Source organism: Stegostoma tigrinum, chromosome 38, assembly GCF_030684315.1.
Source record: "Stegostoma tigrinum isolate sSteTig4 chromosome 38, sSteTig4.hap1, whole genome shotgun sequence".
In the NCBI taxonomy this organism is placed as follows: Eukaryota; Metazoa; Chordata; class Chondrichthyes; order Orectolobiformes; family Stegostomatidae; genus Stegostoma; species Stegostoma tigrinum.
Window position 1 is genome coordinate 20,785,989 of NC_081391.1, and position 24,828 is coordinate 20,810,816.

At 44.0% G+C, this 24,828-nt stretch overlaps 3 protein-coding genes across 3 annotated transcripts; all 3 read right to left on the bottom strand.

The window, feature by feature from the left end:
• Nucleotides 1-735: 735 nt before the first annotated feature.
• On the bottom strand, nucleotides 736-3,012 carry LOC132206594 (ferritin, higher subunit-like). The gene is made up of 4 exons (XM_059640848.1): nucleotides 2,911-3,012; nucleotides 1,874-2,020; nucleotides 1,573-1,698; nucleotides 736-940 (listed from the first exon to the last, which is right to left on the bottom strand). Exons 1-4 carry the CDS (start codon nucleotides 3,010-3,012, stop codon nucleotides 785-787), a joined length of 531 nt encoding a protein of 176 aa, XP_059496831.1. The 3' UTR covers nucleotides 736-784.
• A 3,242-nt stretch (nucleotides 3,013-6,254) lies between these two features.
• On the bottom strand, nucleotides 6,255-7,158 carry LOC132206532 (ferritin heavy chain, oocyte isoform-like). Its single transcript, XM_059640726.1, has 3 exons — nucleotides 7,144-7,158; nucleotides 6,693-6,812; nucleotides 6,255-6,480 (listed from the first exon to the last, which is right to left on the bottom strand). Exons 1-3 carry the CDS (start codon nucleotides 7,156-7,158, stop codon nucleotides 6,325-6,327), a joined length of 291 nt encoding a protein of 96 aa, XP_059496709.1. The 3' UTR covers nucleotides 6,255-6,324.
• Nucleotides 7,159-21,550: 14,392 nt separating this feature from the next.
• On the bottom strand, nucleotides 21,551-22,015 carry LOC132206579 (ferritin heavy chain-like). The gene is made up of 2 exons (XM_059640817.1): nucleotides 21,929-22,015; nucleotides 21,551-21,706 (listed from the first exon to the last, which is right to left on the bottom strand). Exons 1-2 carry the CDS (start codon nucleotides 22,013-22,015, stop codon nucleotides 21,551-21,553), a joined length of 243 nt encoding a protein of 80 aa, XP_059496800.1.
• Between the last annotated feature and the right edge of the window lie 2,813 nt (nucleotides 22,016-24,828).

A 24,828-nucleotide genomic window follows, 5' to 3' on the forward strand; every position in this document is an offset into this window, starting at 1 on the left:
AACTTGTGTAGACCAGTAAAAACAAACCCCGCCCCCCCCCCTCAATACTCTGAAGGCCTTGCTGAAATGGATGATTTCCTGCAACTGCTGCCCCCTTTTGAGAGGATTCATAGTGGGGCAGAATATCAGAACAGAACAGAACCAAGCCCCACACAAGGCAAGGGGCAAGACAGCCCCAGGGAGAAGTTAGAGCAGCACCCAGAGGTAGGGGGAAACACGCACACGTCTCTACATCCAAAAATGGCTCCAGCCAGTTCATAAAAGGAGTTAGTTTGTGTTTGAGGAGAGTTTTAAAAACTAAAAAAAACCCACACATTCCCCACCCGAGAGAAATTAGTCACTCGTGGCAACAGGGCTCTTCCTTGCTGGGTCCGTCGCAATCGAGGACTGCCATCCAAGATCAGCAGCATCTGGCCAAGGAGGATTAAGGTCAGGGTACTGTGTAGGGAGGGGATTAGTAACAACACTTGCTCAGGGGCACAAACCAGGCAGTTACACCATCTTCTTATGTTGGCCATCATTGCACGTTACAGGTTTCAGATTAACTACACAGCATCGATCACTCGGCAAAGCATTCTGGCAAGTCAGCAGTCCAGATTGGAAAGCAATAAATGGAGACCACCCAGAGAAAGAAAGAATCCAGTCCAATATGGAGCAGATTTATTATTGCACATTTGACAATAGAACCAGGTGTCACACGATGCACATCACAAACCACACTCCCTATACCTCAGTTACACATTTCACAGTAATAAACACAAGCAGCTTGCTCCCTGCAGTCAGTTCAGTCACTCTCCCCCAGGGTGAGCCTGTCAAACAGGTACTCTCCCATGCCATTGTCAAGGGCTCCCAGTCTCTTCAGGTTGGTGATGTGATCTCCCAGCTTCTTAATCATCTTCACTTGCTCATCCAAGTAGTGCCTCTCCAGGAAGTCACACAGCTAGAATAAAAAAAAAACAAACAAGTGAATTTCTCCCGAAACATTTGGAGATTCGCATCCTTTGGAAATGGAGATTTAGTGGTATCGAGATGGTTTAATAGAGAGAAAAACCAATGAGAAAATAATGTGGTGTTGATGGAAGACAAAGCACTGGTGAATCACCTTTTGTAATACTGTGTGCAGTTCCAGTCACCCAGAGAGACAGTGGATATTAAGCTGCAGGGGGCTCAGGAGAGATTTACTGGGATGTTGTCTGGTATAGAAGGTGGAGTTAAGAAAGGCTGGAACGTTTTTCCAACTGGAGCATAGGTGGTTGAGGGGTGACAAGATCATGAGTATAGATAGGGTTAAATGGCAAGTGTCTTTTCTCTAGGATTAGGTGGCAATTTAAGGAGCCAGAAATAAAGGACATAAGCATCTTTTTGATGAGTGGTTTGCATGTGGAAGGAACAGCAACCAAGTCGTTTTATACATTGTAAAACTACAATGAATAGGGGCAGTTGGTAGGGAAGTGGGCCAAGTACAGGCAGGTGGGACTAGCTTAGTTTGGGCTTACATGCAGCATGTACTGAAGGGTCCGTTTCTGTGCTGTCTGTCTGACTTCAGACCACAGCCAAGCATTTTTGACTCACATGAGGGTCCACGCGATCAGAGGAGAGTTTGTGCAGATTCAGCAGACTCTGGTTCACATCCTTCTCCATCTGCAGAGCTCTCTGCACTGCCTCCAAGCCATTGCCCCACTCATCCTGCTCTGGCTTCTGGAGGGAGGGAAGAGACAGATGTTTCAGTGAAAAATGAAGGGGAAGTGCAAAGCAATGAGATTGAAAAAAGGTATCTAGGAATAGCGTGGGCCATTTAACATTACCCCAGCAGAATTCAAGCTTCAAATCCATATCTAGTTCAGGTCATTACAATGTAGGAGGATACACCAACCTTGATGTCCTGCAGGAGGACACGACCTCCACGTTTATTCTGGAATGCCATCAGTTTCTCAGCGTGTTCCTGTTCCTCTTGGGACTGCTCCTTGAAGAACTCAGCAAAGTTACGCAGGGCAACATCATCCCGGTCAAAGTAAGAGAACTATTGGAAAAGAGAAAGACCAATGACAGTACGTTTATTTAATAATTAGATTTGGATTTTTTTTTTGCTTGTTAGAGACTGTTCTTTAAAATCAATAAGAACCAGAAAACAAAGAAATCTGAAACTTCCTCCAGGTATATAGACAAAAAGCAGCCAAAAGACAGGGATGGTTCAATTTCACTTCTACAATTTCTGAATCTCATTCAGGTCAAGATAGCAGCTTAAATCTGTGTATTCAGATAACTGAAACTATTATAAGATGAGGACCATCTGCCCATTAGCCTGCAGATTTAATACTTTGCTCAACCATTAAAATGTGGCCAGGAACTTTAAAGTCAGTGCAAGAGGCTGCTGAACAGCTCAGGCACAGGATCTCACTGGGTTTGGGGGATTTAGAAAGCAGCTTGGTGCATTAAAGCTCTTTGGGGGAAGTGAAGCACATTCTATGTAAATAGACATAAAAGGAGCAACTTTCAAACAGATTTAACAAGCCCATGGGAATCCCCAACATTTCACCAGTTACTTGTTGACTAAATGGGTTTGTCTAGGAATTTCAACTTGGTTGCCACTATGTTATATGACCTTAGTTGAATTAGGGCCAGATAAAACTCCCAAACGAGTGGATCGGAAAGTATTGTTTTTGAGGAACAGGCAGAACTTGAACCCAGGCTTCCTAGCTCAGGAGTAGACAAGAGCCCAGTTAAGGGCTTTGTACATCAGGTCTTAATGCAGGTCAGGTGCAGTAACCAACAGTTACTTCAACATCATTCCTCACTAAAAGCATGAACGACACAACTAACAACCAGCTCCCAATTCCTAACAAAATGGCATCAATTGAAGTGTAACAGAACACAGCCCAAATAAATTTCAGAATGCAGCACCAGGCTCACCATGGAGAGGTAAACATAGGAGGAATAGAGCTCCAGGTTGATCTGCTTGTTAACAGCATCCTCACAGTCCTTGTGGTAGTTCTGACACACTTGGGAGGACATCCTCACTATTCCAACTCACTATAACCTAGACTAATCTCAAATTAAACCTCACACCCACAACCTCTGGCATTTGTACTGCTGAGATATCTTGCATTCGACCAGGGAATGGTGTCACCAATTATACTGGCAGCCAATCAGGGATAGCCCATCCACCCAGGCACCAATGAACAAAGGAGATGGGGATGTGGAGGAGGAGCTGAGATTCAGAGCCAATCAGAGATCTGGGTTACAAGGCTGTTTGGGAAATTCATCTCGTTGATCACACTGCTTTCAGGTTCAATGATGCTTTGCAAGTCTGAAGTAGCCTCACCTGATAACACTCTGGAACCTTAACTTTGGATTTAATGACAATTCCTCATATTTGCTGAGGAAGAAGTTCATGGTGCCAAACAGATACACTGCTCTGAACAATCTGAGCTGCCTTAAGGGAATCTGCAAAGCAGCCATTGGACGGAGAAATGGGAATGTGGGAATGAGAGGGAGTGAACATGAATAAATTCAGTGTCACTCACCGACTCGTCTCCCGGTGGTTGCAGTGAGTTTGGGAACAGCTGGTCTCTTCGTGCCTGTTGATGTTGCTTGTTCGATGGGACCTTTTTTGGTCGACTGGAAATGTGGCCAAGGAAAATTTGAATCTGACTGAAATCAATTTAGAGCTACTTCAACACTTTGGCTCATCAGAAGAGTATAAGAAAGAGAAGCAGGATTAGGCCATCTAGCCCATTAAGCCATTCATGGCCAATAATTTCATGGACTCAGCTCCACTTACCCACCCAATTATCATCACCCTTAGTTCCTTTCCTGTTCAAAAACCTGTCTATCTTTGCCTTAAAAACATTAAACAAGGTAGCTTCAACTGCTTCACTGGGCAGGGAATTCCACAGACTCACAACCCTTTGGGTGAAGAAGTCCCTCCTCAGCTCAGTCCTAAATCTGCTCACCTTTAATTTCAGGCTACGCCCCACAGATCTAGTTTCACCAGCCAGTGTAACCAGCTTCCATGCTTCTGTCTTATGTGTTCCTTTCACAATTTCACGTGTTTCTACAAGTCCCTGCGTCATTCTTCTAAATTCCAATATGTATGGTCCCAGTCTACTCAAAAACTCCTCATAAAGTAATCCGCTCAATTTTGGAATCAACCTAGTGAACCTCCTCTGCACCCCCTCCGTGCCACTGAATGACCAATGAGACCAAAACTGTAGGCAGCTTTTCATGTATTCATTGTCACAGAAAGAGGCTATTCAGCCTACCCTACCTGTTACTGTTTTTTTTAAAAAGAACTGGCCAATTTGTCCCAATTCACAGATTCTTTCCCAATGGCCCTACCATTTGAGTCATGGTGTCATCCAGCACAGAATCAGACCCTTCTGCCCAACTTGTCCATGCTGGCCAGATTTCCAAAACTAATCTAGACCCATTTACTTACATTTGACCCATATTCCTGCAAATCTTTCCTATTCATGTAGCAGTTCAAATGTCTTTGAAAATGTTGTAACTGTACCTGCACTTGAGATAACAAGATGTAGACCTGGATGAACACAGCAGCCCAAGCAGCATCAAAGGAGCAGGAAGGCTGACGTTTTGGGCCTAGACCCTTCTTCAGAAAGGAGGGTCTCGGCCCGAAGCCGAAGCCGAAGCCGAAGCCTTCCTGCTCCTCTGATGCTGCTTGGACAGCTGTGTTCCTCCAGGTCTATACCCTGTTATCTCAGATTCTCCAGCATCTGCAGCTCCTACTATCTCTGTACCTGCACTTGTTTCTTTTTGTTATATCCCCAAAACACTTTTTGGAACCGCTGTTCAATCTGGATCCCCCATCCCTTCAGAATCCTCTCGAGTTAAAATGGGCAAATTTAAACTGTCACCATTTAAACTTTAAATCGTTAGTGGTGTGATGGAGGCCAATGGAAATCCAGAAGGATTTGGAAATGGAAGATTCCTACTTGATATTGTTGCAAAAGATAACGTACATGAAAGGGTTAATCTATGAGTGAACATGGAATTACACTCTTTCTGCTGTATAGCACAGCCTTTGGATGAAGCATTGGCTATTTGGTGATTGGAGCAGGTTGGTTCAAATCCCAACACAGCAGATGGTGGGATTTGAATGCAATACAAAAAAAAAACCTGGAATTACAAATCTACTGACGACTGTGAAACCACTAGCGATTGTCCTTAGAAATCCATTAGGTAATTGATGTGCTTTAGGGAAGGAAGCCCCCTGCCTTACCTGCAACTCTGACACTTTCCTTTCCAGTTGAAAGCCTGATTAATGGCTCCTTTCACACTTCAAAAGTATTTGATCAAGGAAAGGTATCAATGGATAATGCTGTTCCACTGACAGGTGAACTGAAACTGGCTCCCATTAAATCACTTCTCATCTAGGGTTGTAACCAGCTAACAATATCCTGCCTGGAATATTGACAGCTAAGGGACATTTGCCAAGGAACTGGCTGTAACAGATCAGGGGTGGGTAGGGAGGAAAGGAGATGCACAGCTAAAATTGTGACACAGGCCAAGCACAGGAATTAGGCAAGAAATCAGACAGTTTCTTTGAACAGAATTGTTTTTCTTGAACTTTAAAGAAGAAAACTATTCATCTCCAAAGTGTACAGCATCACATGTTGGAAGTCAGTGCTTTCCTCGGCTGCAGGGTGGGAGAGAAACTAGTTTCCTGAGTTTAGGGGGTAGTCCTTTGGGACAGTTGACAAGTTTGGGTGAGGCACTCATGTCTATTAAAGTTAGGTTAGACTATGTTATAAGTGCTGGATTGCTGGTTAATAGGCTAACCTTGATTTTCATAAATCTGAAGTGGTACTAAATTAATAGCACACAAACCTCCACTGAAGTGATAATTCCTAATTGAGGTGAAAAACACCAGTTTAAGCTGGTAATACAGAGCAAAGATTGGCCTTTTGTTTCATTGAGGATCTTCACCTGGTCTGTAACAACCAGCCTAACCTCCCAGTCACTGCCCATTTAAACTCCAATCCAGACTTGGCCTCCTCTGTTGCACATTTGAAGAACAACCTTATCTTCTGTCTGGGCACGCTACTGCATGGAGGATTCAGAACATGGACTTCCCCAATTTCACATTCTAGTTTCCACCCATCCCCACCTCCTCCCCTTCCAGCCACCAACTCAGTTTCTCCATCCCATTGATGGTACTATTCCGAGAAAGCATACAGACTACAGGTAGTGAGCATTTTATTCAGTTCAAAAAGCCCTTTTCACAATAAAGCCAAGGTCACCACCATGAGAGACATGAGCCATTTGACTGAATAACACCATAAGTACCCATTCCCTGCAGTCAGTTCAGTCGCTCTCCCCTAGTGAGAGAGTGTCAAACAGGTACTCTCCCATGCCATTGTCAGGGGCTCCCAGTCTCTTCAGGTTGGTGATGTGATCTCCCAGCTTCTTGATCATCTTCACTTGCTCATCCAAGTAGTGCCTCTCCAGGAAGTCACACAGCTGGAAGACAAAAGTATCCAAAAGGATCAAAAAGAGATGTCTGAAAGTGATCTCCCACAACAGATGTGACCATCACCACCATGTGGAGGTGCACTCAGGGTAATGCCTTTGAAGGGCTGTTTTAACAGCCTGCAGGGGGCTGGGAGAAGGTAACTGGATGTCCAGGTGAGTACACCAGAGCTTTTCCTTCATTTAGAAGTGAAAAAACTCACATGAGGGTCCGTGTGGCCAGAGGCCAGTTTGTGCAGATCCAGCAGACTCTGGTTCACATCCTTCTCCATCTGCAGAGCTCTCTGCATTGCCTCCAGACCATTGCCCCACTCATCCTGCCCTGGCTTCTGGAGGGAGGGAAGCAGTAACAAAGCACAGCTCAGCAGGCAGTTGTATCATTAGTCTATATCTGATCAGTTAGTTGTCTGTCATCATTGTAGGGAGGTACTTCAGACCAACTTTACTTTGGCATCAAACAACCTCTAGATTTCACACGGTTCTGAAAGAGCAAGTTTAAGCATATCCTACATTGGGAGAATAGGTACCAATGGAAGTAATTCCTTGCTTTGCTATTCTATGCCTTGGAATTGTTCTGATCACAACAACATTAGAAACATCTAGATAAGCAAGGCTGAAAGCTGCTGCTTTCTTCTCCTAGAAATCTAGTCTTACCTTCTGTGGCCTCATCTTGTTTACACACTTGCTCACCTTCCAATATTCTGGATCACCTCAATTGCCTACTGTTCTTGGAACATAAAAGAGAAAAAGGCATTTCCTTCAAAATGAATGTGTATTTTGTTTCAGTGAGCAACCTACCATTCAGAGCATTTACTCAGTCCTACAGGTCAACAGAGATGTACCAGTCAGCTCACAAAGAGCTGCCAACTTGAAGATCAAGAATCAACCTTGATGTCCTGCAGGAGGACTCAGCCTCGATGTTTATTCTGGAATGCCATCAGTTTCTCAGCGTGTGCCCGTTCCTCATGGGACTGCTCCTTGAAGAACTCAGCAAAGTGACGCAGGGCAACATCATCCCAGTCAAAGTAACAGAACTGCAAAGTGGGAAGCAAACGTCAGTCTCAATGGCTCACTTTAACCAATCACTGTTTTTGCTTTCACCAACAGGATGTTGATAGATGGACCAAAAGAGAAAAAAGTTATGTCACATTGATGTGAGTCCAAAACCAGACATATTCACCCCTCAAAATAGAGGCAGTAAGCACAAGCTGCAGCCTCTGACCTGTGTCAGGGAGAGACATTGCAATGAGTGAGCTGTGGTGGACTGTGAAGTTCACAGCTGGATACAGCCATTAGACAACCCTGCGCTCATGGTCAGAAACACTTAGGGCTGGAAGCCAGTAAGGTCATGGTCCTACTGAATAGAGGGACCTGTGCATGTTGACCAGGGTGCCAGGAAATCTCAGCCAGCTCCCCATATCACTCACCTGATTAAACAGTGTCCTACGATCTACTCTACACCAAACCATGACCAATTTGGTTCTAGATCATTCACATTTCAAGTGAAAGAATGTGCTGCATCACAGTTAGCATCTAATAAAAACACTCAGGAAAGGTCATTGGGCCAAAACAACATGAACTGATTTCTCACCACAAATCCTGCTAGACCAGCAGAGCCTATCCAGCAGGCTTTGTTTTTGTTTCTTGTTCCCAGTAGTTATCCCAATTTTAAGTTAGTTGGGACTTTTTAAAAAAACTTCATTAATTGGGCATTTAAATCAAGCTAAGCTTCCACAAGGAACATTTCCAAGATAAGGAGCAGTTGAAATCAATAAGGAAGGAGTTGAATTACAAAGCAAAGCCAGCCCATCCCTCTACACCAGAGGATGCTCTGCCGCAAGTGACAACACCCTGGGGACTCCCAGCCACAGGCCAGTTCTAACTGAAAACTGACTTTAAAATTTCAACACAGGCCTGCTGTGTTCATCCAGCCTCACATTTTATTACAATGTTAAGTGTGTTTACTTGATTCAGTCAGGGAAGAATAGCAAACAAGATATGTGCAAAAGCTAATTCATTGAGCAAGAAAACACTAAATCACTCAGTACAATCATATCAGAGCTCCAATCAGAAATAGAAAATTCAGGATCACAAAGCTCACCATGGAGAGGTAAACATAGGAGGAATAGAGCTCCAGGTTGATCTGCTTGTTAACAGCATCCTCACAGTCCTTGTGGTAGTTCTGAGACACTTAGGAAACCATCTTCACTATTATCTAAACAACTCTAAAACTGACCCTTTCCACACCCACAAGCTCTTGTATTTATACTCCGGGGGGCAACATCCCAACATCAACGAGGGAATGGTGTCACGAATGATGACTGACAATTGCTAACAGCCAATCAGGTGTCACACATGAATTCAGGCACCAATTAGAGAGAGGGGGTGGGTGTGTTAAGCAAAGCTGATCAGAGGTGGAGATGTGAGCCAGGTCTGGATGGTTCTTCTGTGATTGGAACAGCAGGAGGCCATTCGGCCTCTCAAACCTGCTGCACCACTCAATCAGGTCATGGTTCGTTTGATTCTTTTTAAAATAAATTAATTTGGATTGGAAAAGGTTGACAAGTTTACTTTTTAAATTCAGGTGGGTGTGATCGACTGCACAAGGGGCTCAATGAGGAAGGGGTGTCAGTTTCTCAGCCTGTTGTGCTGGGATTTGGGAAAGAAAGGTGCGAAATTCACTATAGGTCATAGAAAAGTATAACAGGATAAGACGGGGCAAAGCCAGGAAGAATGATCCCAATGATGGGGGATTCTAGGACCAGGGTCCACAGTCTAAAGATACGGAGAAAGCCATTTAAGACTGAGATGAGGAGAAATGTCTTCATCCAGAGAGTGGGGGGCCTGTGGAATTCTGTGCCACAGAAAACGGTTGGGGCCAAAAAATTGAATGTTTTCAAGAAGGAGTTGGGTATAGCTTTGAGGTCTAAAAGGATCAAAGGGTATGGAGAGAGAGTGGGAAGATGAGATTGAGTTAAGCGATCAGCCACAATCACATAGAGTGGCAGAGCAGGCTGGAAGGGCTGAATGGCCTACTCCAATAATTTTTTTTCTATGGTTCAATGTTGGTACAACCAGTGCAGCCAGGGTGTTGTGATGCAGGGGTAATGTCCCTAGCTGTGGACCAGGAAGTCTTGGTACAAGTCCATACCAGATCCAGAGATTTTGTAACATCTCTACAGGCAGATTTAGAAAACAACCAGAACAGGTGCAGGCACAAGGGACCGAATGGCCTCCTGCTGTGCCATAACAATTCTCCGATTCTGTGGTGGGTCTGTACCTGAGCAGCATCTCCCTGCCTCCAGCTCCTGCCTGTGGATTGTCACCTCGCAGTGATGGAGAGCCTCGAGTGTTCTTTTGGTTCTGAGAGTGATACCTGAAGAGGATTTCACCTCCTGGCAGGGCCACCCAGGAAGGTACGATCGAGGGGAGGGTCCTGGTAAAGTGCAATGCAAAACAAGCCCCCAGCGGCCATCCAGGTGGAAGATAGGCGTGTGCTATCGTTGGCTGTGACAGTGGGTGAAGGTCAGCAGTGGGGGGATCCCCAGTCAACATTTCTTTGCCTGTGGAACTGGGTCTACCTTGTGTAAAGGACCATGTCTCTGCTGATGTGTAACAGCTTTCCCACATTAAAGGTGCCTTGTACAGGTGCCCACTGAGAGGAGTACAAAACCCCTCCCCAAACTCTCAGAATTTCCTGGGTGGACATTGTGGATTTATAACAGCAGGAAGCCATTCAGCCCATCATGTCTGTATCGGTTTCCGAAAGAGCTACCCACCTAGACCCACTCTCCAGCCCTATGCCTGTAGCCGTGGAAATTTGTCACTTCCAAAGATACATTCAGCTCTTTCTTGAAACCATCTATGGAATCTGTCTCTGTCACTCTCGCAGGCATCACATTCCAAATCCTGACAACTTTCTGAATAAGAGATAATGGGAACTGCAGATGCTGGAGAATCCAAGATAATAAAATGTGAGGCTGGATGAACACAGCAGGCCAAGCAGCATCTCAGGAGCACAAAAGCTGACGTTTCGGGCCTAGACCCTTCATCAGAGACTTTCTGAATAAAGAGCTTTCTCCTCATCTCAGAGCTCCCTTACGAACATATTGTGACCCCTAGTCACTGACATATCAGCTCGTGAAAACAGAATATCCTCCTTCACCCTGACAGAATTGCTCATCACTTTGATCGCTTCAATAAGGTCATCTCTTCATCATCTCTGCTCCAAAGAGAATTAACACAATTTCTTTCATCTTTCCTGGTGTTTAAAATTCCTCATTCCTAGTGTCATTCTCATAAATCTCCTTTGAACTCTGTCCAGGGCTTCAATGTCCTTCCTTAAATTGTATGACCAGAACTGTACATCATACTACAAATGTGGGTTGAACCAATGGTTTGTCGAGGTGTAACATCAATTACTTGCTCTTATTCTCTATCCTCTGTTTGAAAACACAAGGTTCACAAAAGCCTCCTTCATAGCAGCTGAGTCCTGCTTGGCCCCTTTTAGATAATCACATACTTAAAACCCAAAGTCCCTCTGATCCTGTTCTTACCTCAGATTTGCCATATCAAGCCTATTTTGTCTTTCCATGCTTCTTCCACCAAAATGCATTACTTACATTTTTTGGCAGATTGTAATTAGAAAGTGATTGCCAACATCAAACCTTACCCAATAAAATTTTACCAATCAAATATTTGAAATATTTCATTCGTCCTGTGTATATGTGCATGTGCTTGTGCATGCTTCTATTATCCTTTGTGCGAACAAGCTGTTTTTGACAGTATTCTGAATGATTTAATTCTAATGTGAAGATTATAATCCTTTTCCACACTCAGTCCTAGATGACCTTTGAGAAGGAACAGGTTCTCTGTCTACCCTGTCGAATCCATAAATCCTCTTAAAAATATCAATTACAGCCATCCCTTAACCTTCTATACAGAGGGACTTGGACAAACTGTTGTCATCATTTAACCAGTTCTATATCTAGTTTCATTCCAGAAATTCTGTGCATAACCATATTTGGGTCTAATCTGCCAGAACTGCGCACTCCAGATATGGCTGGACTGGAACTTGACAATTTCACAAACGAACTTCCATCCAGAGATATTTGAACTTCTCTGAGATCAGGCCTAACATTAGAGAATGTGGTGGCTTGCCTTCTTGACTTGCTGTTGCCTCTGGGGTGTAGGCAGATCCCCAGTGCTGTTAGGGAGGGCATTCCAGGATTGTGACCCATCCACACTGGAGGAATGGGGCTATGTTTCCAAGTCAGGATGGTGAGTGTCTTGAAGTAGAACTCACAGGGGGTGGTGTTCCCATGTAGCTGCTGCCCTTGTCATTTGCAAATTAATTGGGGTTTTGGAAGGTCTTGGCGAAAGGAGCTTTGGGGAATTTCTGCAGCATTTGGCCGATGGTAGACAGTGCAGTCCGTGAGCATCATAGAATCTCCATAGTGTGGAAACAGGCTATTCGGCCCAACAAGTCTACACTGCCCCTTCGAAGAGCATCCCACCCAGACCCATTTCCCATGTCTAACTCACTTAACCTGAACATCCCTGGGCACTATGGGCAATTTAGCATGGCCAATCCACCTAACCTGCACATCTTTGGAATGTGGGGGGAAACCCACGCAGACATGGGTAGAATGTGCACACTCCACGCAGACAGTCACCCGAGGCTGGAATCGAACCCGGGGCCTTTGGCGCTGTGAGGTGAGTGCTAACCCCTGAGCCACCGTGCTACCCTGTTCAAAACATATTAATCTGGAGGAAACAGCTTCAAAGATGGAAAACTCCTAGATGACCTTTGAGAAAAAACAGGTTCTCTCTATTTACCCTGTCAAATCCATAAATCCTCTTAAAAATATCAATTACAGCCATCCCTAAAACTTCTACACAGAGGGACGCTCTTGTAAATGCTCAGGGACGTTCTACTATGGTGGCTTCATGTGGAGCTGCTCAGCAGATCACTCGAAGTGGCTGTTGATCCTGGGCTCGTTCACCAATCTGTTGTTCTCAGGTTCTCCGCATCGTTGTTGCCCCACAACAAACACAACAATAACCCCTGTTATGGCTGGACACATCAGCCACAATTCCAACTAACTTATGTGGAGAATATAAGAAACAGAACGGGTCCTTAGCAAAGTGGGCTAACAGCATTTCGGTCACTCTCAAATGACGCTCAGCATTGGCATCCTTACATCGGGACACGAAGGACTTCAAAAAGGAATGCTAAAATCAGGCGATACCTCCACAAGGACCTATGATAGTGGGACTTTTTCAATGCATACAGTACAAGTCATATTATGCGAATAAAGTAGGAGGTTATAGGTGCAGTGTGATTGCTGATACCTTGTCCTCACACCCTACGTTACCCCGAAAAGACAATATAGCATAGAAAAGCATGCTGGTGAATGTTTACAGTTCAAGATGATGGGTGCTCAGTTGTCTGCCCTTATGCAACATATCAGATCTTGGAATATCTTTATGATGCCACAGATGCCACTTTTTAAGGTCACCTGTGATTATCTCTGTTATACAGAGATGACTGTCTTCAATCTTCATTGACCAGTGACATGGTTAAGACTGCTCGTGACACTGCATGTGTTTACATACTCCTGGAAGGGTCACCCATGAAAGTAAGGTCAGAGGGGAGGAACCAGACAAAAGCAGTCCAAAACAAGCCCGCTGTAGCGATTCAGACAAAAGATGTTTGTGACGCATCGACAGCCATGAAGAAGGATGAAGGCCGCAGAATACGGAGATCCCCAGTCATCTGGGTTTTATTGCCACTAAAAACGGATCTATGCTCTGTCCAGGAACACATGTGTGCTGATGTGCAACAGCATTTCCACGTTAGAGGATGTCTTGTCCAAGTCATGCACCTGAAGGAATACCTGGGAAACCCTCACTCAGAAGAAACTGACCCGCAGGAACCTCCAATATGAAGGGAAATAATTCTTTGAGAACACCTGTCAGCAAGAGGAAGTATGAAAAAGGAATGCCAGTGATCTCAAGGTCAAGGACCATTTCCATCTCCCAGAAACACCCACCAAATGTGGTTGGAGATGTGGCTCTAGGGTCAGGCTCATCAACCATGCAAGGACCCAAAGAACACATCACCAACGACATGGAAATTCCTAGATGGACAATCATGCTCGTTAGTGAGTAATTGCTGATGACGATGACGACAACCTCTATCTGTACACTGCTAGCACCAGATTAAAGCAATAGACCCTGAGGAGCCTTGAATTAACAATTACAATTCGGGCTCTCATGCTCAGACAATAAACAAAAGTTACTCCACCTACTTTGGGTGTTGTCTCAGCCATTTTTCATTTGCAGCATATATCTATGAGTCGCACAAGTATGGCAAGTAATATAGGTTGCCCGTGACACGAGACATAGTCACGGGTACCTCCAAGCTGAACCTCCATGATCCTTGCAACCCTGTTGTGCCATCAGCACTGAGCTTTTAAAGATGCCCACACACCTCTTTGAATGACAGCTTTATCTATCAATATTGACCACTGAGCCCCTGCCTTATAGCTCAGTCACGCCAACCATCTTGCTCAGTAACAATACGCGCTCCCCCACCCATCAAAGGCAGGACGGTTGTGAATATTGATGATTTCCTTCTCACAGTAACCTATGTCTTCCAATGACTACAGTCTCCAACCCCCCACCCCATTCATATGTTGAGTTGCCCCACCATCATGAATATTGTCCCCTCCACAATCCAGTGTGTTGCCTCCAATTAACTGCCCCAACTTCCTACCACAGTAGCATCCTCTGATACTCAGTGGTGGAAGAGATAATGTTCGTGGCTGTTTTGCCAATCAAGCTCTGCTGTGAGCTGGAGGCTGTCAAGATTCTGGAGTAGTTCCTGATTTTGTCTGGCAACTCTTTCTCCTCCACACCCCAAATGCATGGATAAGGTCATTATTTCTATTCCCTCACTGATCTCCTGACAATCCCCATCAAGGAGGCATCTGTCCTCAAACATAACTGTAACATTGTCTGTTCTCCCCTACCACACACTATTAAAAAAAGAATTCTGCATGGAACTGCTGATATGCAACTAGAAATGCCCTTCTGGCGTGGTGCTTAATAAAACAAAGTACTTTTGTCCTATGACGCAGAACCAAGTCTGGATTATGAGCTACATCAGTCAGTTTGGTCACATCTCTTCAAACAACTTCACTATTTCAGACAGTTTGCACACAGGGAAATTTGAATAGAACGTTTGACCCAGCTCTGCAACTTTAAAGTGCAGTTGGCTTTAACATTTTATTCATATGTAACTCATCGCTTAATTAATCGCTTATTTAATTTCTAATTCTCCCTTGATCAAGAAGTTTTACTTGGGAAATGTGAGTGTCACACATCAGCTCTTAGCTGCCCCACCTTTCATCCAATTCAAGCTGTTGGAAGTGCTAAGTGGAGCATTCTGAAGTTCGTAGAACAGTCATTGATAACAAAAGGATGAACACAGCTGGAAGGCTGGCGTTTCGGGCCTAGACCCTTCTTCAGAAAATGAAGATGTGTCTCTGCCTGCTGTATTCATCCAGCTCTACACCTTGTTAACTCAGAACAGTCACTCACCTACTTTTTGCCTCTTTATTCTTTTAAAATTGGGCTGAAAAGGAAAACAGCAGGCTTGATAGTGCAGCAAGAAAGTCTGCCGGCAGAGAAACTGAATTCCCTACCTTGGAAACAATGAGCTAACAATCACCCAAAAGCAGTCACAACAGTGTATTGTGCAATTGTGATCATTTTTATTCCTGTTGGGGGAACTCGAACCGACTGCAGTCAGTAGATGTTAATGATTAACTAAGACCCTTTGCTAGAAATAAAACCAGGTCAAGCAGCATTTGTAGAGATAAATCAGTCCATATTTCAGCTGGGGACCATTCAGAACGGATTTTTCTGAAGCACTGCCAGACCTGTTGAGCCAATCCAAGGAATTTGATTTTGTCCGTATTTTCAGGGTCCATTGTTCTTTTAAATTTTAGAGATTCAATCATTGCCAGGGACAGAGCACCAGTTAGGTGCTTAACATGTAGACTGTTGATTGATTTGTGGACCAGAGGTTGTTCTTAAAAATCATTCCACTCAGCACAAGACAAAACCATCAGGGGAACGAGCATTGCTTCCAAATCAAAAAGCTTAAGCAGCCATGGAAATTCCACAACAAGAATTACTTCAAATATCAGCTAGCTACATGGGTTGTTATTGCTTTAGGATGAGACCAAAAGCTTAAGGACTAAACAGAATCAGATGCAAAACAGCCAGAACATTCAAGAGCCAAATGATGTGAAATTACATGAAGTACTCAGTTTGATCATGAATACTATTTTAGTTCTGTTCAGGGCACAAACCAAATTCTTTCACTCGAATGAAGTCACCTTGTACAAACAGTTTATTGAGCCCACTCAATTCAGGGTGAGCTTGTCAAACAAGTATTCTCATGCCCTTCGCAGGGGGTTCCAGTGTCTCCAGGTTGGTGATGTGATGTCCCAGTTTCTTGATAGTCTTCACTTGCTCATCCAAGTAGTGCCTCTCCAGGAAGTCACACAGCAGGAGAAACAAAGTCAAAATTATTCTACAGAATCAAAAAGCTATTTGAAAGTAATCTTCCATTTCAGATGTGACCATCACCCAGCCAGACTGATGGAGAGGTACACTCAGGTGATACTGTTATAGTTTTAACAGTGTGCAGATGGCTGTTGAGAAAAATCTTTTCTGCTCGAGTGCACAGGAAGATCATTTGCTTCCAAGCTTTGGAAAGAATTTCTCCTGTAATTCCTGATAGTGCTTTCCCGGATTGCAAGCATGAAAGGGAAAGAAAACTTCTTAAAGAGGAGAAACTCACATGAGGGCCCATGAGTTCAGAGGAGAGTTTGTGCAGACCCAGCAGACACTGTTTCACATCCTTCTCCATCTGCAGAGCTCTCTGCATTGCCTCCAGACCACTGCCCCACTCATCCTGCTCTGGCTTCTGGAGGGAGGACAGGAGAAAGAACAAGCACCTCAGTCTCAACAGAGAGAGAAACACTGAATTATCTTTAATGTTTACAGTGAACAAAGGTCACAAGGTAGAGTTGTTGTTTAAAATTCACTCACAGGATGAGGGCATCACTGGCTAGTCAGCATTCATTGCCCATTCTCAATTGCCCAGAGGGCAGTTCAGAATCAACCACATTGCTGCATGTCTGGAGTCAGATGTAGTTTAGACCTGGTAAGGATAGTAGCTTATTTCACTAAAAAGGGCATTCGTGACCCATTTGGTTCCCCCCTCCCAAACAATTGGCAGCAAATGCACAGTCATCATCGAATCCCTACAGTGTGGAGACAGGCCCTTCAGCCCAACAAGTGTATACTGACCCTCAGAGCATCCCACCCAGGCCTATCCCCTAGAACCAACCTAATCTACACTCCCTAGGGCAATATAGCCTGGCCAATCCACCGAAGCCACACATCTTTGCAATTGTGGGAGGAAACCACAGCAAACTCACACAAACATAGGGAGAGAATGTCTGTGTGGCATTTGCACACAGTCATCTGTGAGTGGAATTGAACCTGGGCCCATGGTACTGTGAAGCAGCTGTGCTAACCACTGAGCCACCCATCATTAGGCTTCTTTGCAGAAGTTATTGCATTCAAATTCCACCATCTGCCGTGGTGGAATTCAAACCCCAGTCCCTCAGCTGTTATCTGGATTCATAGTACAATAATACTGCTAGGCCATCACCTCCACACTGCTGTTTTAAAATTCATTTCAAACAAATTTATGAAAAACTAAAGGTAATCCAGGCAGGAGGCAAGTCATTCCATTAAACACAACCTGGATGTCCTGCAGGAGGACTCAGCCTTCACATTTATTCTGTTATGCCATCAGTTTCTCAGCTTGTTCCTGCTTCTCCTGGGAATGCTTCTTGAAGAACTCAGCAAAGTGACGGAGGGCAACATCATCCCTGTCAAAGTGAAAGGACTGCGGAAGAAAAATAGCAGCTAGTTTTATAACTTTGAACTCACTTGTTCCTCTAAACAAAAAGCTGACAGGAGTGCCTAGACTTCATTTTGTATCAAAAGTGAGACACTGTTCACCGAGTCTTTGGAAATAGTAAAGTTTCATCTCAGATGGACTGCAACAAATCAAACTAAACCACTGGACAAATGCCTTCTACTACAGGTGGAGAAAAGAAAAACTCAGCCATCTGTCAAAATTCTAATATGCTGAACCCACAATAGGCTAATGTGCAAGATAAACAATTCTAAAGGAAGTTTCAGTATTTCAAAAGTAGCAAAAAAATCAAGAACATAACCACCTTGTGTTGATCAGTCATCCCATTGAGAACTCCTTTCCCCGACTATTCGAAAGTAAAGCATTCAGACACGTGCTCAGAAACAAACTAAAAATTCCTATTCTAAGATCTGGAGCAGGTAGAAGTTGGACCTCGGCTCGAAAGCCCAATAGGAAGGACATTACCACAAGTACAGCCTTTGTAATGATTGTTACTTTGGTTTTTTTTTTTACACTGAATAGAGGAGATATGACAAATAGCAACTGAGTCACTCTAAATCACTAGGAGTAATTCGCTGTTTAAATTTTTCCCCTCACAGACTCCAACAGTCTAAACAAGTGTAATAGTTATTTTATTCAATTGGAGAAAAAAGTTGAGGAGAGTCACAGGAAGACAGCTCACCATGGAGAGGTGCACAATGGAGGAACAGAGCTCCACGTTGATCTCCTCGTTAACAGCAGCCTCACACTCCTTAGCATAGTTCTGATGCACTTGGGAGGCCATCCTCACTATTCCTGCTCCCTATCACCTGGAGACAACTCTAGAACTGAGCCTCTCACCTGCAGGTTGTTATATTTATACTCCTGGGAGCATCCTGCACTCAAACAGGGAAGGGCATCACCAACGTTGATCGGCTATCAGGGATCACCACCAGGAATCCCTCACCAATCCAGGCACCAATGAATAAAGGAAACAGCGTTGTCGGGGAGGGGCTGAAATGCAGAGCCAGAGATTTGGATTATCAGTAAATTTGGAAAATTAGGCTTGATGATGTCACTCAGTCTGACCTTCAGAATCTTCAAGTGACTCCCCATTTAACCCTGTGGAGCCACACCTTTGAATTTTGAGATAACTTGTTATTTTTGCTGAAGCAGCTTTTCTGGTCACATTTGTTACTCATGAGGAGCTGTGAGCCAATACAACACTGAAAGGATTGAAACAGTCTTGAATTCAAGTTGAATTTACAAACCAGCCACTGGACAGAAATGAAAAAGGTGAGAATGAGAGCGAGTGACCATGACTGAACCCAGTGTCACCCATAGGTCTGTCTCCCATTGGTTACAGCAGGTTTGGGGACAGACGCAATGGAGCAGATGATCCTTTTCTGCCATTAATGTTGCTTGTTCAATGAGTCCTTTTCTGATCAAATTTCAACATGGCAGAGGAATACTCGAATCTGAAATAATGAATCATCTTTGGCTGCTCCATCAATGACTTTCCTTCCATCATTCATTCAGAAGAGGGGAGGTTCCCCGATGATTACACAACGTTCATGTCTCAAATAGTACAGCAGCTCATGTTTATGTGGAGCAAGATCTAAATGACATCCAGGCTTGGTCTGATAAATGGCAATTCATATTCATATCATAAATGCCTGGCAATGCCCATATCATGCAAGAATGAAACTGGCTTCACCAGAAACTGAACTGTACCATCCTTTTCAACACTGTGGCTGGAGAGCTCAGAGGTTAGGAATTCTGTCGTATATGACTCACCTCCTGATACCGATGCCCGTTTGCTACCCACAAGGCAATAAACAACAGAATAATGTATAAAAACTGAAAGAACTGCAGATGCTGTAAATCAGGAATAAAAACAGAAGTTGCTGGAAAGGCTCAGCAGATCTAGCATCATCTGAAGAAAAATCAGAGTTAACATTTTGGGTCCGGTCACCCTTCCTCAGGAGAGACTAATGGAATACACTCCACTTGCCTGACTGGTTACAGCAGCTAACAGCACTCAACAATGTTGACAAAATTCATGGCAAAGCCAACCATTTTATTCACATCCCATCCACATTGCCTCCCACCATCCAGTGATTGGGTGCCATCTACCAAGTTGCGCAGGAGTAACTCTCCCAGGCCATTTCAACAGCACCTTCCAAATCCAAGGCCTGTATCCCTTATAAGGACAAGTGCAGCAGATACATGGGAACACCAGCCCCTGCAAGTCTCTCTCCAAGCCATTCACCATCCTGACTTGGAAATATGTCACTGTTCCTGAAGTGTCATTGGGTCAGAATCTGGGAACTCCCTCCCTAAGGACATTGTTGCTTAGCACATGGACTGCAATGGCTGAAGGCGGGAGCTCAGCACCACAATCTTAAGGATAATTATAGATGGGCAATACATATTCTGGGTTAGCTACATACCATGAAGAGATGAGAATGTTGATGCTCTCTAAGTCTGTGGCTCACCATTGATCGTAGAACACAAAGGGAGGCCATTTCATGCTGTGCCTGTGCGAACTATGTAACTCCTTACATTCCCCTGCTCTTTCCTGATGGCATTGCAAATGTCTTTGCTTTTTTGAGTAAATCCAATTTTTTTTTAAAATTAGTATCACCATCTTTCAGAGAGTGAATTCCAGGTTATTCTCATTGCTCCTAACAATTTCTCTTCTCCCCCTCTCATTTTTTTTAAACCTTGGGTGACAGTTTCTGTGAGATCCCAGGTGTTAATGTCAACTGTCAGTTCAAAACTGGTTCAGTCCTAGATCAGATGATTGGGAGGACCAGACCTTGGATGAGGTTCCCAAATTCATAATGGCTCCAGGCAGAGGGGGGGCAAAACAATCAAGGGACGATCAAGTCATTCCACTTCTTTATCTGTCCATCCTTTGTACCAAAGCAAATGAATTTGGACTTTCAAAGGATCCAATTTGACCACAAATTCTTCAGTTGACCAGAGGTCTTTTAAAATCAAAGCTTCTACAAGAAGAGATTATAATGCAACACAGGTTAGAAATGAGAGGTCAGTGCAAAAATACTAAGTTTGAATTAAAAAAAATCTGTACAGAGTATTCTATGACAAGCAGAAAAATAGGACATTCGAGTCATTGTGTTGAGTGATAATGGCAATTGACACGTGAGACTCAAGATGCTGGCCCCTTTGGATCAGATGGAAGGTCTTAGTCCTAGTTCCTTGAATCTGTTGTTTCTTTTGGGCACTTCTGAGCAAGGACTAGTCCTCCAGGAAAAAACCGTGTGATTGCATGTTGTATCACTTAGTCACTACTGAGATAGTCTGTAGGCGTGACCTAGTAAAAGTGAGTTTGCCTTTCATTGATATCATTCTGAACATCCCACAGATCTATACTCCACTAAGTGTAAGGACAAAGCTTGCCCCAGCCAATTCCTGCCCTCTCTCAAAAGAGATAAAACCTACTTCATCCCCTCCCAAAAGGGGGCCACTGCTTGTTCAGGACAGTGGCGAAAGCAGTGATTTGTGCTACTCTGGAACAGTTCACTCAGTTGGCAAGTAGCATTGTCAGGAAGACCTAAAAACCTCACTATTGAGGCCATGCCTGAGAAACTCATCCCTTGCCCTGGAATATTCGAGGAGCTAGTCTTGTTTGTTAGTGGAAGCCAGCCAAATATTGCAAGTGCTGGTAAAAGGTAGAGCAGTTTCTATTCAGTAAGAAAAGAATCAAATTCATCATCAGGTTTGCCAGGCAAATTCTCCAAGAAAGAAGAGTGTACTAGAAATGCAAATGATTGGCAAATAAAATTGTTGACAGAAGTGTTGTGAGCTCCATGATAGAACAATCACACTGGCTCAAATTAGAGCACTGTCTTGCCTTGGAGTGAGAAAAACCAAGAACAACCATGAAAAGACAGGACTCTGACTCCAGTCTAAACTGATCAATTTATTCAGACAGTCATTGAGCATTTCACTAAAGCCAGATCACCCAGCACCACAAGGTCTCACTGATACAAGTACATAACACTAAACTTGCTCCCTGCAGTCAGTTCAGTTGCTGTCCCCCAGGGTGAGCCTGTCAAACAGGTACTCTCCCATGCCATTGTCAGGGGCTCCTAGTCTCTTCAGGTTGGTGATGTGATCTCCCAGCTTCTTGATCATCTTCACTTGCTCATCCAAGTAATGCCTCTCCAGGAAGTCACACAGCTAGAAAGCAGAGATGGATGACTAATTAGTGGCCAACGAAAGAATCAAAGTTTCAAGTTCTGGAAAGGAGGTCCCTTTGAAGAATGGATCATCAACTGGTAGTTATTGAAGGTTTTTGTGCCAAAGTGTGCATTGATCCCAAGTCCTTCACCCAAAACCAAAAAAGAATCACAAGCAAGAGTTGAGAGATCAAGGATAGTAGTCCCTCATCCAAGTACTCACATGAGGGTCAGTGTGGTCAGAGGCCAGTTTGTGCAGATCCAGCAGAGTCTGGTTCACATCCTTCTCCATCTGCAGAGCTCTCTGCATTGCCCCACTCATCCTGCTCTGGCTTCTGGAGGGGGTGCAAAGGGGCAGATATTTCTCTCAATTGAAAGAATAAAAGAAACTGCATATTTACACAAACAAGCAATCATAATACAATTGCTACATTAAACCCAATTCAGAATTTTTTGAATATATCTGAAGCAAATTTAACCTTGATGTCCTGCAGGAGGACTCTGCCTCCACGTTTATTCTGAATGCCATCAGTTTCTCAGCATGTTCTTTTCCTCATGGGACTGCTCCTTCAAGAACTCAGCAAAGTGACGCAGGGCAACATCATCCCAGTCAAAGATAGATAACTGCAAGTAGATAGAGAGGAATAGAATTCTAGTTACACCTGAACCTCAATATACAATGGAAAGCTGGAGGACCTAAACAAAGTTCTAGTGAACTCTCTGCACAGATGCTACTAGGTTTAAGACCATTATTTCAGAGTCTGTGCTTTGTTTGACATACACTGATGTAGCTCCTAAGTTACTGAAAGTGATCACCTTCCACTAAAGGAATTCACAAGGTTTGTCAGTGATCAAAAGTTGCAGGGACAAATGCTTTCAGGAATAGTTACATTTCATTCTAATATAAGAGAGTGTCCAACCCACAAGAAAGTAGCAAAGGTGATGCAAGGAGAGAGAGAGAAATGGAAACAAAACAGCAAGTAATCTGAAAATGGGCAGCACAGTGGATAGCACTAGAGATAATGGGAACTGCAGATGCTGGAGAATTCCAAGATAATAAAAATGTGAGGCTGGATGAACACAGCAGGCCAAGCCGCATCTCAGGAGCACAAAAGCTGATGTTTCAGGCCTAGACCCTTCATCAGAGAGCACTGCTGTCTCAACACTAGGGATCCAGGCTCAATTCCACCCTCAAGCAACTGAGGAGTTTTCACAATTGTCCTTGTGTAAGTTTCCTCCCACAACCCAAAGACATGTAAGTTAGGTGGATTGGCTATGCTAAGTTGCCCCATAGTGGTCAGGGAGGTAGAGGTGAGATGGGTCATAGCAAGACTGCTCCAAGGTTCAGTGTGGATTTGTTGGGCTAGAGAGCCTGTTTCCACACTGGGGATACTAATTATAATTAGAAAGTGGAATAGAGCCTGCAGAATATGGCAGAGGAGGTAGGCTCAGTTGGTCCATTGAATGATTTGGATAGCACATGAAGGCAGGGTATTGGTGTTATCTAGTAGAGCCAGCATAGGCACTTCTACAGCAAAAGGAACACTGTCAGTCTGCATTAATCCCTTGACTTGCCCCTATAAGTATATCCTGTTATATTAAGAACAGGCTGCAAATTCACCTCCACTGACAGATAGAAGTATTCATTTTCAAACAGGATTCAAAGACAAATGGAGATTAGTGAAGAGTGCTTTTCACTGGAGATTTATCCTTTGGTGACAGCCTGGTCTCAGCAAGGAAGATTTATCTAGGTTTACCTTCAGTCATCACTTCAGGCAGATTTAGTTTCATTTCAAACATTTATAAAAGACACCAACTACAGATAGGAGGTTATTAACTCAAACATCATTGTCACACATCAGAAGGCATTCACTGTTTAAAATCTCACCAAGCCCACAACTAAGATAAATTTAAAACCACCTCAGTGGAGCAAGGAAACCCCCAACTTTACCAGAACACAGTCACAGGGCCACAAGCCTCACCATGGAGAGGTAAACATAAGAGGAATGGAGCTCCAGGTTGATCTGCTTGTTAACAGCATCCTCACAGTCCTTGTGGTAGCTCTGACACACTTCAGAGGCCATTTCTAACAGAAGAAACTCACACAGTATCCTAACTCTCAGCTTGTATATTTAGCCTAATATGGCTAGCACCACCTTTAATAGCAAGGCTCCTAGTTCAGCTGGTAATTGATCACTCCCAATAACCAATCGGAGCACTGTTCTCATCAAAAGTCACCAATTACAAGATGCAATGGATATTTTGGACCAGGGAACATTTTGGTGATAGATTCTGATTGGATGATTATCACAGGAAAGTACGAAATATTTGACCATGTGTTTTATAAACTGTAAACTTTCCAAAAACTAAATATAAAGATGCACTGGGGCGCTTGTGGTAGGGTCTCTACCTCTGAGCCTAGAGGCCTGGCTTCCAGCCCCACCTCTTCCAGAGGTGTGCCTTATCACACTTGAGCAGGTTGCTTAGAAATGCCTGTACTGGGGCTCTTATTCTGTACGAGTAATGTCCCCACCTCTGAGTTAGAGGGTTCAAGTCCCACCTGCTCCAGGGTATGCCATTACATACCATGTCATTACAGATATCAGTAAGGACTTACTGCATTTCCACAGTGCCACCAAATGTATTGGCACAGGATGTGGAGCTTTGAGGGAGAAATGTATGGCTCAGCCAAAGGATGTTTTGGTTAAATAAGCAATATGTCATTTTGGCAGGATGTGTCGGCGCATGCTGTTGGAGCAGGAGGGTGCAGGCCAGTCCGTGGAGTTCAGGTGGCATGTTGGGGGAACTGGGTGTCACTCTGACTGCCTGCTTCTCTTCCACAACTTTACAGTTGCCTGTGTGGTCCTGGAGAGAAGCTGCATGCAGCATTCGCTGGTAAACTTTATACCAACTGTGTATCCCAAGGATTTGGAGAGTCTTGCATCAATAGTATGATCCAGCCTCAGCAAGGAAAGTACCCTTTTTGTATTAATGGCAATTTGTCCTCACATTGTCATCCTTTTAGTTGACTGGATCAACCCATATTAGTCATGGCCTAGAAAAGGGACATTTCACTACAGCCCCACTCTGCTGTTGGCCACTTGAAACAGAGAAAAGCTGCAG